Source organism: Caretta caretta, chromosome 11, assembly GCF_965140235.1.
Source record: "Caretta caretta isolate rCarCar2 chromosome 11, rCarCar1.hap1, whole genome shotgun sequence".
Lineage (NCBI taxonomy): Eukaryota > Metazoa > Chordata > Testudines > Cheloniidae > Caretta > Caretta caretta.
Genome location: NC_134216.1, coordinates 14,805,575 through 14,822,450, shown reverse-complemented (window position 1 = coordinate 14,822,450; position 16,876 = coordinate 14,805,575). Strand labels below are relative to the sequence as shown.

At 40.5% G+C, this 16,876-nt stretch overlaps 1 protein-coding gene across 2 annotated transcripts in view; it reads right to left on the bottom strand.

Moving 5' to 3' along the window:
- CCDC93 (CCC complex scaffolding subunit CCDC93) overlaps window positions 1-16,876 on the bottom strand; it is a 105,001-nt gene that overhangs the window by 28,205 nt on the left and 59,920 nt on the right. For both annotated transcript variants that reach the window (XM_048869173.2, XM_048869174.2), the window contains 2 exons: window positions 7,911-8,027; window positions 3,051-3,113 (listed from right to left, as the gene is read on the bottom strand). In XM_048869173.2, coding sequence (XP_048725130.2) covers window positions 3,051-3,113; window positions 7,911-8,027 — 180 coding nt within the window. The remainder of the gene's footprint in view (window positions 1-3,050; window positions 3,114-7,910; window positions 8,028-16,876) is intronic.

Below are 16,876 nucleotides of genomic sequence, written 5' to 3'. Positions count from 1 at the left end.
ATCACAGACTATTTCTTTCTTTGTTCCCTACATTTAATATGGTGTTGCAATTACATTTCTGTTCATTTCCTTGGTAACCTTATGTTGATATGTATGGATTTATGTACAAAATGAATAGGCTCTCTATATTACAGCAAATTTATACCAGATTATGAAACCAACGCTACAGATCCAAATGCCAACTGCTAAATACTGATCATTTCTAAAACTGCACTGCATGTCAATCTTAAAAATCGGATAGATCATTCTGTACACTTTGCTGCTTTTGTTCTTCTGATTTAATGGCCTTCTACAGAGTTTTTTACAACAGTTCTCTTTCCTCCTCCTATTAGTGAATACTCAAGACCCAGGCTTTAGGACCCTGCTACTGAGGTGGGTCAGAGACAGAGTCCTACTGAGATTCAGGATCAAGCACTGTTATTTTGCAGGGTGGAAATCAGACAAGCTGCAGACCCAAATCAGAAGGTCTGTGTAGTGCAGCATGGACATGTCAGCATGGCTGAGACATCTTGGTCCACCACTTGTAAACCAAGTTCACAATGCAGTATGCTCAGGCATGGGCTTGTATTCACAGAGTCCCACAGACCTGGGCTTAGTGTGTAGTGCAGACATACTCACTGACAGTCGTGGAGGGAGGAGTCTTATGGATGAGATTATGAGTACTTATATATGCATAGCATCTTCTGTCCTGAAAGGACACTATTTCCTATACTATCTCTCTCTCTCTCTCTATTTATATGAAAAAAGCATTGAAAAGCAGTAATCCCAAGGGTGAAGGGTGGAATCCAATTGACCCATACGTGAAGGGGAGTATGGTCAGTTACATGGGGCCAGCCATTTATCATACAAAACAAACTATGGGATCTTTAATGGCCACACAGAACAGACAAGACCTTTGTTTTAGGGATCCCATCCAAAACACCTATGCCCAGTAAACTGCATGGTATTTACAGAGCTGTCCAGAGGACAATGACAATACCATTTTGCGGCAGCTTTCAAAATTTGTTTTTGTTCCACATGGGAATGAAACCAAAACTTTTTGAATATTTTCATGACATGGAATTGTGTCAAAATGTAGGTTTTCTAGAGATGAAAGCCTCAGGTTACCAGAGAGCCCCTGAATCAAGAAATCTGTCCCAACAAAAACTTCATCAAAACGTTCTGGATTCAACAAAACAGCAAAATGAAATGTAATTGAAAATGTTCTGACGAGCTCTAGTATTTAGATTAAACAGCATTGGATTAAGTGCCTAGCTGAGCCAGCATGGTACTGTACTAGCAGTTCTATCAAATCTAAGTATTCAAATCCAATGCACTGGTTGCAGAACCACCCAGCAAAAATGCTGGTTTTCCTCTCCACATGTGTCAATGCTGGTGGGGAAGGATCATCTCTATAGGTAACAGTTAATTTCTCTACCCATTTAATTCTTAGTCTTACTGCTGAGTTAGTCATTGGGGTTGGGGACTTGGCTACCCATTTATTTGGAATGGATTTCAAATTAGGTATCCAACAGCTATCAGATGGAAACAATCTTTAGCCTTGACCAAATTGGGCTAAAAGTCAAAACGATGACCAAGAGATGAAAGATTCTATATATTCTATTACTAATCCAGAGAGGCAGCCAGACCAGCAAAATAATTTAAAAAAAAAAAGTGTTTATTTTTGATGGAATTGAGAGGCGCCTGAACTTGTGACCATCCACTGTTTTACTGCTTTATCTCCTCAAAACCATGCAGGGAACCAACAAACTGGCATCGGCAAACTAACTACACCCACAGTTTCAACAGAATGAGATGAGTTAGTTTCATGAGCCACAACTCCAGTAGTTTCTGTACACCAATATATGTCTATAGTCTGCCTATATCCTGATCCCACTTCACTCTCAACCAGAAGTACTCTCCTCAGTGTCCCAAAACTGATCAGAAAAAAAATCCCCTTTATACTATTAGGACTCTGATTTGATTTTCAAAACATTACTCAGTGGGAGCTTTTCAAAATCCCACCCTTCATGTATAATTTGCTTGTGCAGCAATAAAAGAAAGTAGGGTCAATACCAGTTTCAAAGAAATACAACTTGTCTGTCTAATATTACATGTTAACTATATAAAACAGAGGTGGGCAAACTATGGCCCGCAGGCCACATCCAGCCCGCAGGACCATCCTACCCGGCCCCTGAACCCCTCCCCCACTGTCCCCCATCCCCCACAGCCTCAGCACACCACGCTGCCAGCGCTCTGGCCCACCACTCCTGCCAGCCAGGGAAACAGGGGTGGGGTAGAATAGGGCATGGGAGTTCTGGGGGCCCTGTCAGGGGGCGGGGGTGTGGATAGGGGTCAGTGCAGTCAGGGAATGGGGAACAGGGGAGGCTGGATAGGGCATGGGAGTCCCAGGGGGCCTGTCAGGGGGCAGGGGTATGGATAGGGGTTGGGGCAGTCAGTGAGCAGGGGGGGTTGGATGGGTCGGGAGTTGGGGGGGCAGTCAGGGGACAGGGAGCAGTTGGATGGGGTGGAGGTTTTGGGGGAGTGGATAGACATGGGAGTCCCAGGGGGCCAATCAGGGGTCGGGGGTGTGGCTAGGGGTCGGGGCAGTCAGGGGACACGGAGAAGGGGGCGTTGGATAGGGGGTGAGGTCCCAGGAGGGGGGCACTGGATAGGAGGTGGGGTCCCAGGAGGGGGCGTCAGAGGCAAGGAGCAGTGAGCATTGGATGGGTCAGGGATTCTGACGGGGGCAATCAGGGGGTGGGAAGTGGGAGGGGGCAGATAGGAGGCGGGGGGGCAGGCTGTTTGGTGAGGCACAGTCTTCCCTACCCAGCCCTCCATATAGTTTTGCAACCCCCATGTGGCCCTCGGGCCAAAAAGTTTGTCTACCCCTGATATAAAAGAAAGGATGAGAAAAGTAGTGTTATAGATTTAATATTATTACCACTACTATCACACATTCACAAATTCTAAATTCGTTCTTTTCATCCTCCTATATGCATGATATGTTCCCTGAAGAGGGAAGCAGAAGAAATGTTACATTTTACAAAGGAGGAAAAAAGCAAGATTACCTCAGTCAATGTCTTCTTTGCTTCACTACAGCCTGCTTGCAGGTCAGCACATTTAGCTTGCAACTATTAACAAAGAAAAAGAAGAGTTTGATTCTACAGTCACACTAATTACACCTGTAATGGAGAACGGCAATATTTGAGCTATTGAGTTATTTATTACATTGAGGTTCACAATGGCTGTCTTCTACATAATAGGAAAGCTGTCAGAGTCACAGTCTTTCCCTGTCAGATTCTTAGTCTACATTCTGTTACATGAATTTTGGCTGAAAAAATCCAATAAACATGTCAGACACTTACAGATGAACTCTCCAGACGCATTAGCCTTAAAACAAATAGCTGTCAATGGACTGGTGACTTGTGGGATGGAATCTTTGTGCTGTGGAACTCCAAAGAGGTTTTAACAATAATCTAGACCAGTTACCTTAAATTTCACAGCTACACTGGAACGAGGGTCATGTTAACAAGCTATGTCTACTCTTCCAGACAATTTGGTACACTTGGGAGACATTGTGCTGTACATTATTGTTCTGATCATTGTCACTGATTTCTTCAAGTAACAGTCAGGAGGAAAAAAGATTTTAGCACCAGCAGGGCATTTTCTTAATATGCATCAACCTATTATGTCATTATTAACAGTAAACCTATGACAAAAATCTAATTTGGCAGCAGTGAGGAAAACTCCACTGACTATTTCACCTTGTCACACAGAATTTACAAGCTCCTCTCGTAACATATGAAACAGAGATATATAGCGTGAGGTGGAAAATTAACCACGCGTTGTGTTTGGATCAGAACAGCCTGAGACTCCTTTATTGTAATAGAAGCATGCAGGGAGAGACAGCTAGCCAGGAGCTGCTCTGTTTTCCATACACTTCAACAAACTTATATAGGGTTTTCAGTGGCATTTTGAACAATACACTTCTGTATACATACTTTTCCAACACACCCTACCAATTATGCCTTATAAGGATAATATCATACATATTACATCAATAAACAACTTTTCTAGTTTAAGCAAGCTTTGAGGTTAAATAATAGGCCAAGTGTGGTTGACTGTAGGCCATGGGTTATATATTGCAATATTGCGGTCAGTTTTCAAGTGGAACTGGCTGGATAGTCAGAGGCTTTTAGAAACCCCCCCTGCTGTCATGGCATCCCTCATACTTATATGACCTTTTCTCATCCTTCCTTAGCACATACAGTTATTCTGCAATAGGGAGATTTAGGTTAAAGGACCTTAGTAGTTTTTTTCTTCCACAAGTGCTTTACAGGTAAATAATAATAAGTCCTTGCCTTTAGGCCCAGTTTTTTTCAAAGAAATTCAAGTGCCTAATTCTCACTGATTTCAATGGCAGTTAGGTGTTCATATACCTTTGAAAAAAATCTATCCCCTTCAATCTGTGTTTACGCATAACACTACAAACAGTGACAGCAGAAATAGAATTGAGGTCAGAAGACGGGAACACAAATGATGCAATAAAAAGATCACATAGTTGCCTTGGTCAGTTATTGATGAATCTAAAGAATTCTGCTCTCCCCCCCCCCCCTTTTTTTTTTTTTCTAGTTTTTGGTTTGCTGTTGATAAACTAAAGTTGTGGATCTAAACACTCCATTCACTCAACTGCTAGTTTTTGCAAGACTTCATATAGGATTTATAATATTAGCAAAGTCTTTCATGGTGTTCCTGAGGATTCAGAATTAAGCGTTCCAAAAACTCCAAAATTAGAATTTAACCTTTATGCCTGTTTGCCAGTTCTCACTAAGGATTAACATATAAAACAAAATTTAAATGTTTTAAACTAAGCAGTTTTTGAACTATGAACCAAGCTTATTGCAGTATTGGGACCAAAACTTCAAAACGTGAAACCTAAAATTCGGCTCTCGAAAACACTGCAATCAATTAACTTTAAAGCCTCTTCCCACTCAAACTTCCCAAGGAAAAACAAAATTCTCCACTGGCCAGAGGTAACAAGAAATTAAAGAAAATAGCTTTACTGTAAAGTTAAAAGAGGGGCTACATTTGGGCTTATAAGGAAACTATCTTACAAACTAGAGAGTCAACAGTATTACTCCAGAATATGCAGAAGCATAACATTAGGGATATAAAGTTCTGCAAAGTGGCATTACTCATTTCACAAGCACATTTTCATATGTTTTAAATTTGTTTTTCCTCTTCCCTGTTGTTGTTTGTGTGGGGCTTTCACACAACAAGGAGAACAAGGGGAATGGCTCAGAAACGAAAGTAAAGGGAGAAAAGTCAACACATATAATATACACCAGATGAAAGAACTATTTCTGTACTACTGGTCCTATGCTCACACAATTGTTTAGTACTGTGGAAGAAATGGACCATCTATTCCAATAGGATTCTTCTGAATATCGTGCTCACGCTTATTGGCACAGGAGCAAGTGACAGGTACACGTTTAACACTTAAACATGTAATTAACAAAAAAATTTTTTTTTTTTAAAAAGGGCAGGAGGGAGGAGAAAAATACAGAGCCAGACTCTCCTGCTTTCCGGTCCATGTGCCACTGGAGCAGCACAGTGGCTGAAAAGCTACCAAATCTGTCCATCTGAGAATTCCCTTAGCATAGACTGTGCTCAGCTGGCACAGATCCAGCACCTATGGGAGCTCCCCCCCTTCTCATCTGTGCCCAGTAGAGCAGGGGAGGGCAAACTACAGCTGGTCAGAGCTTTCAATCTGGCCTGCGGGGCTGAGGCAGGCTCCCTACCTGCCCTGGCCCCGCGCTGCTCCCAGAAGCAGCCACACCATGTCCCTGCGGCCCCTGGGGAAAGGGGGGCAGAGGGCACCATGCGCTGCTCTCACCTGCAGACCCCGCCCCCTGCAGCTCCCATTGGCCAGGAATGAGGAACCGCGTCCAAGGAGAGTTTCAGGGGTGGTACCTGCAGGCAAAGGCAGCGTGCAGTGGAGCCGCCTGCCCCACCCCACCCTCAGGAACCACTGCTGGGTATGTTGGCTGCTTTCGGGAGCGGTGCGGGACCAGGGCAGGAAGGGAGCCTGCTTTAGCCCCGCTGTGCACCACTGCCACCCAAGCCGCTCGAGGTAACCAGCACTGGGCCAGAGGCTGCACCCCAAATCCCTCCTGCACCCCACACCCCCTGCCCTTAGCATCCTAACCTCATGTCTTGAGCCCCCTGCTGCACCCCGGACCCTTCCAGCATCCCAACTTCCTGCCCATAGCCCCCTCCTGCACCCTTGCCCTGAGCCCCTTCCCGCAGCCCAAACTCCCTCCTGCACCCCAACCTCCTGCCCCAGCCCTAAATTCATGGCCCTGCATACAATTTCCCCACCTAGATGGGGCTCTTGGGCCAAAAAGTTTGCCCACCCCGCAGTAGAGAGAGGACAGAGAAGCAGCAGGGCTAGAGCACGGTGTGCTCCAGCTGTCATATACTGTCTCCAGCCAGTGTCAGCAGAAGTAGGTTAGAGAAGTCCCAAGACCACTTCAACTTATGCTGGAGCATGTGACTCCTCCTTCCCTCTCGCTTCCCCCAAAAATCACCTTGAGATGATCCCCCAGAACACCTCTCCTAATCCACAGGCAAAGGCAAGGGGTCTGGTGTTCTGATCTCTCTCTGCCTTTGAAACTGATATAGCACCCACATTTTGCTACACACTTTAAAAGCATTTCATCTGTTTGGTTTTTCTTACTTTGAGAGTGAAGTGCGGAAAAAGTTAATGGTTTTTTCAGGCTACAATATGATTACATACACAGACACAGACAAAACCCACATACACCACACACACACTTGATCCAGTAAATGTTAGAATAGCATAAGAATATCCAGGAAGTATGATGAAAATAAATTATAGGACTTTTAAAGTGGAGATACAGTGCTAGTTTTAAATAAAGTGCGATACCTATTAAAGTGCAAACAGTTTATGACAGACAGGATAGGCCAGAAGGCAATGAGGATGTGGAACTACATTAGCTTTGACAGAAAAAGAAATTAATCCAGTTGTGTGTTCCATTATGAGATCCAATCTAACATTTACTAACATTTTTAATTAGCTATCTTGTTAAAGTTTTCTAAGTAAAATAACCCAATTTTCTTTACAAAAATTTGTAAGCTAGTCAAAAAGCTTCAATCTAACTTCTTTTTTGGTTGGGAAGGGGAAAGTAAATTAACGTTTTTCCTGCTTCCTAATTTAAGATTAACTTTAATTAGTACTTCCAATTGTCAATGCATACATATATGTATGTATGAGTTTTATTCCATAACTCAGTCCTAACCTTGTGTTCATTTAATGTTAGATTCAGATAACTGAGCTATATTCAAAAAACTATGCTCCATTGAGAACTTTACCATAGATTTACCCATAAAAGGTGCTGAACCCCCTACACATAAGTCTTCAAGATGTACAGCAAACAACTGAGATTTTACTGAGCCAGACTCTGAATGACCCTTACGCTGGTGTACAGATGTGGGCTGAGAAGAGTAGACACATGAGAAGCTGAGCATTCATCAAGCATCTCTGAATGACCACTACAATTGTTACTTGAACATACTGGTTGTCACCATTTCAACGCCACACCCCAACAGCGAAGTTGGAGAAAAAAGAACTAGGAAGTATTTCTGTTAGAGGTTTTCAGTTTACATATGAAAGGAACTTTTGCACGCAGCAGCACATTCACAAGGGTATCCTATTCTTTACCATAATAGTTGCATAACTGTCTTAGTAACAAATATGCAAGCGAGACATTAAAACATACTTAACTAATGTTCAGCATGACAAGTTACTGGTAGAGTGTAATTTTCAAATATTTTCTGAATGGCAAAAGCATTGTGGTCAAATACATTTACCAGTGCTTTTTCTTTGTTACCAACACAAATCCTACCTCTTCCAAAAGTTTGGTTTTCTGCAAGATTTGCTTCTTTAGAGATGCCACTTTCCTTCGGTGCTGCTGGGCAGCTCCGAGTCTTTCTGGACGCTCCTCAGAAGAAAGCTCTGATTGCTGAAAATAAATAAACAACAAAAAACAACAGAGGGTTGAATTGCACATAGCCAGCATTTGCTTTACAGGGACATAGGAACACAGGAACAGACACAGTGGATACGAATTATGGTCTACCTAGTCCAATATCTGTCTCCAAGAGTAACCAACACCAGCTACTCTTAGGAAAGTGTAAGAACCCCACAGCAAGCAGATGTGGGGTAATTTACTCCCACTATGCTGGCTTCATCATTGCACGTGGCTTCCACTGAGGTCAGTAGGCAACTGTACAGGTGAATTGTATAATGGATGCAGGGATGTGCATATATTTTAAGAGTTGAAATGAAGGTGGATTAAGTCTTCTTGAAAAGCCTTTCTAAAACACTACAGTATTCTATAGTAATGAGCTAAAATAATACAGCTTAACACAAGAGATGTTAACATTTGAACTTACACTGTAAAGGGATGAGCCTGCTACAGCAGTACAACTGTTCTTAACAGCAGTTCAAGGGTGGTGTGGCCGAAACAAAAAGTTGGTAAAAGATGCATAGGAAAAAAAATGGGAAAAATTTTCAAACTCCTCTTGCTGAAAAGCCACTGTTAGGAATGGGATAGTTTCCCAGTGTAGCCTGGCTTTATGCACCCTAAAGCTTGAAGATGAACACAGTCAAGCTTTAGGGTGTTTGGATCTGAAATATTGGTTCAGGCCTATCCCTATACTGAAACCACAGCCTCGATCAGTTAATTTTCTTCTCAAGCCTCTCCATTCCTGTGAACCTAGAGCCTTGGTTATTTATTCAATCGAGATTGCATTTCCAATAGTCTTCTAGAGAGATAATGACTACAGCAACTTGGATCCAGATTCCTACTGCCTATAGACTAAGGGATAGATTGACTGAAAAATTCTTTACCAGCAGTAATATTTATAATGGGAGAGTATATCTACAATAGATTAAGAGGAGTTTTTCCAAAGGCAAAAAATGGCAATTAGGCACCTCACCGAGTGTTATGCATCTAATGACTATTGGTGCCTTTGAAAATCTCCCCTTATCTATTTCATCATGACAAAGATTTTTAACTGCTTCATCTACTTCAGGCTCCCTTCTCATTCCAATCAACTTTTGACATATCAGCAAAACAACCCACTTTCCACTCATTTAGGGGCTAATTTATGAAGTCTGTCAAAGGCATGAGGACGCTATCACAGACCATTCCCAATAATAACCTTATTTGGTAGCTACTGAAATATATATAGGTAAAATATTATTGGGAGAACTTCATACTCTTTTGACATGTACTTGCTTCCGAGATCTGCCCTTGACAGATTACATAGACAAGTCTTCATTAACAGCTTAATTTTAGACAAAGAAGAGATAGAAGTTTTCTTTTCCCCTCCCCTCCCTTTTTTTCTTTTCTACATAATTCACACAGAAAAGCAGTTTTGTGACTAGATATATTTATGTCTCTTTTGAAAGAGGAGATGCCTGAGTTAATCTCAGGCATCTCATTCCAACAACTCATACTTAAAGCCATATATCGTACATTTCTTCTACATGGGAAAATGCTGTGAAACAACAAAAGAAGAGTGCATCATGACACTGTTTTTTCAGTTAGTTGGGCCAATAACATTCCCTTGCCAATTGTAAATGTAATGCATTCCAAAATACTGGTTTAATTTCTACGCACAATGAAAGACAAATGGACAAGTAATGCATGACGAAAAGTTACATCAACAAATAGTCAGATTAAACTTTGGAAGAGTATTATGATCAATGGAATGCAATGAATAGTTCAATCACTGCGATTAAGACCTCAACTCAGCAAAGCATTTAAGCACATTCATAAGCCCCAATGACTACTTCTATATCAATATATTGAATTTAATGGGGTCACATGACTGAGCTGGAGCCTAAGATCTGAGGACTGCAATAAGAAGTGCAGACGTCACACAGTTAATGACTAACAAAACAATTTTTTAAAATATCACTATTAAATTGAAATGCAAACCAGAACCTGCAGAGGAACAACTGAAAAATACTAGGCATTTTCCCTAGATTCTAAAAATATCAACTATATTTAAAAACCACATGATTTTCCTGAGGTAAAGAATAGATCTATACTGCTAGGGAAAGAATTATTGTCCTAATTTATTTAATCAGATGGAATTTTGTTCAGATTTCTTTAATGTGACAAAATTCCTAAAAGACTAAGTATGGAAGGCAAATGTTGTTCTCTCACCCTACTTTCTGTGGGTTCTGTGAACTTAAGTTGCAAACTCTCATGGATAATAAGGATGGTAATACCTAATTTTCTGGGCACAAGCCAAAAATCTGCTATCATTTGTAAACTCATAGCCCCCAGAAGCCCCAACAGGGATTAGGGTCTCAGAGTACTAGTTACAGTGATAGCACAGAGCCCATAGAGAGCAGGATGAGAGAAAATTTGCCTCCCATATTTACTCTTCTGGGAGTTTTGTCTCATGAAAGAAATCTGAACTAAGTTCCTTCTGCTTAAGGAAATTAGGGCAATAATTCTTAACTATAAATGGGGGAGGGTCTGAATCTCACATGATAAGCAGCTGAATCAGCTGACTGAATACAATATTATTGTATTATAATAGTGTATAGAGTAAGGTCTTACGAAAGCCTGTGAGACACTGGTGATTAGGAATTCTCACTGATTATGCTTTAATGGTCTCTGACTAACCATAGGCAGAAACAGAAGCTACCCACCTGTCTCCAATGTAAATTAAGCATTATGAATCAAAATAATGGAAGCCCCATTTGCACTCAAGTCAGCAAGGGGATGGGAAGTCCACTAGAAGGGAAAAACAGCAGGAAGCCTTCCTGCCTCTTCTAAGAGAGACAATGAAATATAGGATGACATAAGGGGGGGTGCATAAAGACTAAAGGGGATTAAAGGGGCCAGAGCTCTTTAAAAAAAAATCACAGAAAGTTGGATCCTTCAACCACAGGGATTGAAGTCTCTGGGAACTAAGTTTAGAGAACCTGCTTAGGCAAAAGACTAACTTGCTGAAAATAAGTTCTAGTCTTGGAAGGATATTTTTACCTTTGTTTGCTTATAACCCTTTCTATCTTTTGCCCTTATACTTGGTATCACTTAATCCTATCTCCTTTTGTTAAATAAACTTGTTTTACTTTTACTATAAACCATTTCAGGGCTGTGACTAAAATCAGAGTAATTGTTAACCCCACTTAAATTAATAAACTGCAGTATACTGTCTATCTAAAGGAAATTTGGGATTGGGAGGTTGTTGGGGTCACTCTGCAAAAAGTAACTGGGCAGTGGAAGTCAGGGTATGACCTACATGCTTGTATGCTGGTTGTTGGTGTCAGAGCTGCATGCCAGAGCAACATAGCATCAAAGGCACCCAGAACTGCAGGGCAGGTGGTAACACAACCCCCTACCGGTCTGGGTTGAACCCAAAGAGTCATAGTGCACCACTACCATCTTCCCAGTCTTGGTCTTGCCAGTCTGGCTACCTTTTCCCCCTGCATAGGATTTCACCAAGTGACATTGCTGCTTCTCCCACAACTTACTAGAAATCCAACTTTTCTGTCCTGACAGCACTTGCTTGAAGCCCTGGTCATCTGTAATCTTTGTGTTTTAGCTGGACATGCCCTTCTGACAAATGAGGAGTAAAATTTATTTTTTTTTTATTCAGACAGATTCATTCTACTCAATGTGTCTCACATACCGAACAGGACTGCATTTTTTTGTGTGAAAAATAAAAACAAATTTAGGTAACCATGTCTATAACAACTATTTTTAAGTGTTTTGCTGTGGTTTCATCTAACTAGACATTCAAATTAGGAAACGATGAACAGACAGACATTATTTGACTTGGTAAACAGCTTTATAACTGGTATGTTTATCACAGTTTTACATAAAACTTGTAACATACATCTAAGTTATGCACATCTTGTGATGGTGAAAGCCTAATATAAAAAAAACACACCTATAATCTGTTGCTTGTCTCTATTACCAAAAGTGAACAACAGTTCTAAATAAGATATTTACAATCAAACTTACAATCAAAGCTTTGTTCTACAGAGATTGACTTAATAAAACACTTTTCATTTAGAACTAAGGAAAAAATATGCTGTTAGCATCAGCCACATCGATTCCCAGTTTTAAGATGAAAAAAAAAAGAAACTGATGTATTAAGTTCCTGAACTCGGCTGTTTCAATTTATGGCTTATTCCTGTTCAATATACATTTATAACAGGTTTTTTAGCTTTCAATTTTAGCATCTTTTTCATGTTTATCTATTCAGGCTTTTGATATCTTGCCAGCATGTGATTTGTGCAAGACTAGACTTATCAACTCTATACAACCATAATTCATTACCACTTTAGACAGAGCTCTTAATTTATTCCTCAATAGAATCTGCAATGTTCATAAAGCCAGTAACTATCAATGTTACTTTTTCATTCAGCCTTCAGTTAGGATGCATATATGAATAATTCTCAGTGAAAATCTAGACTGTAGCTTTTGTGCACCTGAATACAAATAGCTGAAGCTGAACTTCATTTTAACCAATGACTTTGCGGCAGCAACACCAGTGTTGACTATAATCCCCTTTAGTGGCTCAGCTGCAGAACACAAATGACTATTTATGACAGTTACCAGAGAGAACAATCTACATTGTTCTGCTGAATATCCTCTCTCCATTAATTATCAGAATCTCTTCAGTCTTTTAAAGTAAGATAGTGTGTGCTATGGCATTTACTGATCATATACCAGCTGAAGTCTAAAGCTAAATCAAGCTATAAAAATGTATTTGATATAAGTATCAAAAACCGAGCAGTATTGTGAGTTCAATCCACAATGTATTCATTCTGTCCAGATTCTCTTTCCTTGGTGAATTTAGTGACTTTGAAGGGTTATGAGGGTTGTTAACCCCAGGTGCAAAAGACCCCTTCCCCAAAGACAACGTGCAGCACAAGAAACAGTGCAAAGTTCCCAAAACTGCATTACCAGATGGAGTCAAACCTTACCCATAAGGACCACTCCTAAGGGTTGGTGAGGAGTTCAGTCATATAATCAGATAATGGAGAGATGAAAGAAACCAATTTGAGGCATCAAGTCCATCTCACCCCACCCCCCACCCCAATCCCTCAAATACAGACTTATTCCCTGTGTTCAACACTCAAAACTGAACAAGAGGACAGGTGGTACAGACATAAGTTATATTACAGAACAGAATCTATTAGTGTCTTGGCTATTGCTTAAACCAAGTCCAATGGGAAAAGTACCTTATAAAGCAACTTATTGAAAACACTAGCTTTCTAATGGGTTCAAACAACATCCAAGGCACTCTAACCTACTTTATATCAGTATTAAATGTTACAGACATTTATCAAACACTAGAAAATTGTCCGCTCTCCGGAGAGGAGTGGCACATAACAGATGAAGACTTTTTGTAACTAACTTTCCTTTTAGATTGCCAGAGAAAAGAAACTTTGTTCTTAAAACATACAATTAAAGTGTGCTAGACTTGCTAGAACACCCATATGACATGTAACCTTCACATAATGCCGTTTAGTTTAATTATGTAGAAAGCACTGGATCAATGAATTGCTAGAAAATGGAAGCTACATTTACCACTCTACCCCTTTCTTTTTTAGCTCTCCAGCATAGTATAGCAAGAACTCTCAATAAAATATTTTTGGTGGATCATTTAAAATTCTGTTCCAAGCTGACTTTAATTTGTTTACTTTCTTTAATGAGAGCTCATAGTTAGAAACAATAACTTACCAACTTAAAACACAATGAAAAACTGCAATTAAAAGAAGGGAACTAAATCCATTTGCCTAATAGGTTGTTTTACAATTATTGCCCAAAGATGTATCAATCAGTAAGGAGGTTTATATCACAGAAAAAGCAGCTAGCATGGTCTCTTGTCTCATGAAGAAACTCAAGATGGAGGGCAATATAGCAGCAACTAATTGTACTGAATTCTATCTGTATTGCACCAGTAGCAATATTGTGTTTCCCCAGGAAGCAAGGGATGTATTTGCCCTCATTAATCTAGTTTCTGCTGTTTGCAACATACCATGTTGATGACAACATTGTGATGAACTAAATATACAGAAGATATTTACAAATTTGATACCCCTCCACTCCCCAAAAAAAGTTGATCAAGAAGGCAGTAAACCAAAAAGCCTTTATGAGATTAAGAACTTGGTATGAATGTTACGTGGGTTTTTGATTCAAGAATGTTTTGTAGCAGTAGATGCAAAAGGACTAAACTGAACAAAGCTGGCAAACACCAGTGTGAAGTATGAGTCCAACGTACACCCTAGGTCAAGAAAGCAATGCCTGAGGAGGGCAGGCAGTACTATAGTTTCTGCCCTGCCCAGAGTTTCAACAAGGATGGTAGACTGACTGTGTCACAGGGACTCCGAAGGAGATCTGTTTGATGACAGAAACTTTTGTAGGGAGCCCTGAATCCTTGTTAGCTCTGGCTGACTAAGCCGTGCTCCTGGGGCATCAGTACTGCCCATTTAGATGTTGTGTCAACTCTTTATGTTTGGCCCTTGGAGAGTGGAGATATATCCAGTTTACACCACAGGAATGCAACTGCCAAAGATTTTCATGACCCTGTATCTATTAAAACAGAGCTAGCATCAAAATGCGTGAAACATGCTCTAGATGGTCCCTGTATACTGACGGGCTATTGGATTATTTCAGAGTGAATTCAGAGTTACGTATCCCACATATTGTCAATCATGATTTTTTTTTCCATTTTGTTCTAGTTCTAGGATAAACTGGCAACAGTCTTTAGCCCTCAAAACACTCTTTCTTCCTCTTCATCTGAAAGCCATTAGGTACCAAATACGTGCTGGGGATATATGTAGCTAGTCTGCAAGAAAAAGGTTTCAGTTTGGGAGTTACGATGAATTCAGAAGGCCACCAACAACTGGTGCCTTCCTCCCTTCCCCCCCACCCCTGGTAGGGAAGAGTTAAAAAAAAAAAAAAACATCAAGATGACTATTGCTCCCCAGTTTACTTATATCCTCAGTACACTCCTAACTGAATTTTTTTACTTAAACATTTTCAAATTCTCTGGCTCTCTTCCTTTGGAAGTTGTCACTGGGCCTCAGTGGGTCACGGCTGGGAATACCAAATTCAGAACAAACTGCAGAGAATAGGGTAGACTCACCGCAAACTGGAGGCTATTCTATCATAAGATCACACCAACCGAAAAACAAAAGTAAACTTCTCTCTCAGACAGGTTAACAGGAAGTTAACGATGCAGTCTCCTTAGGCATGCAGCCCTTGTCTCACTGCCCAGACACTGGACTCTATGATGAGTAGTTACTGAAAACCAGTTTAATCAAATATTGGGTCCATTTAATTTCAAGAGATATATTGTCCTGGTTATGTGGCTGATAACTCAGATCTTATTCAATAATCATGATCAGACCAATCTTTTAGTAATTAGAAACTAACAGTTTAATATTAAGAGAAAGAATAAAAGAATATATAATGGTTAACAGATAATTGCAAAGTTCTTATATGAGGTTTGTAGCAGTGATGGTATAAACTGCTCGCTTATAAAGTCTCTCTGGTAACTTCCAAAGGATTGGAAGGTCCTCGGTCCATAGTTCAGCATGCTCCTTTTAGTAATAAATCCATAGTCCAGAGAACTAGGGCATGAAAAAGGCAAAATGCAAATTGCAGCGGGATCTTTTATATCCTTTGCCATGTGCCTGGAAATTTACTGTCTCAAACAAATCTCACAGCCTACTTTGTGGAAAGTTACTGGCATAAGATGGAGTCCAGGGTCACATGAGCCTATCACATGTCCTTATATGGCTTGATGACCCACAGGGGGTACCCAGAGGCCGCTTGGAAGCTGAGGCATCTGCAGGAAGACTTATCTGGTGTGAATGAGTTTCTTCTATGGCTCACTGTGTGTAAGAGGTAAGTGTCTTTGGCCATTAACGCAAAGCTATCTAGCCTTGACGTAAATCTTATCTGCTGGGCATTACCAAGGAATACCACATGTATAAGATACAAGTCCATGGCCAATATTCATAACTTTAGATTCAGAGATGATACATGAATTTAACCAGGATAATCATATTTGGTAGACTAACTTTTCCATTGACACCTTACATGTACGTTGTACAAAACTGTAATAATTGTTTATGCTGGGTAGATTATTACTTTTTATATCATCGTGATGAGGATGGGAAATTAGGTTCTCTTTCAGAGTTACTAATAAAGTTTCATGGCAGTGTTTCAAGGCTGGCCAGACATAATTAATACCTAATACTCTTAATATTTCGAAAGGAACACATTTCCCAAAATGTAGCTGTTCTATGGAACATGACTACTAGACATATGGATGACCAGGTGGTAAAGACCAAGGAAATGAGTACTAAAAGACAGAACATTTACATAAGGACATAAGAACAGACATACTAGGTCAGACCAAAAGGTCCATCTTGCCCAGTATCCTGTCTTCCGACCATGGCCAATGCCAGGTGCCCCAGAAGGAATGAACAGAACAGGTAATCATCAAGTGATCCATGTCCTGTCACCCATTCCCAGCTTCTAGCAAACAGAGACTAGGGACACCATCCCTGCCCATTCTAGCTAATAGCCATTGATGGACCTATCCTCCATTAATTTATGTAGTCCTTTTTTGAACCCTGTTATAGTCTTGGCCTTCACAACATCCTCTGGCAATGAGTTCCACAGGTTGACCGTGCATTGTCTGAAGCAATACTTCCGTTTGTTTTAAACCTGCTGCCTATTAATTTCATTTGGTGACCCCTAGTTCTTGTGTTATGAGAAGAAGTAAATACTTCCTTATTTGCTTTCTCCGTATCAGT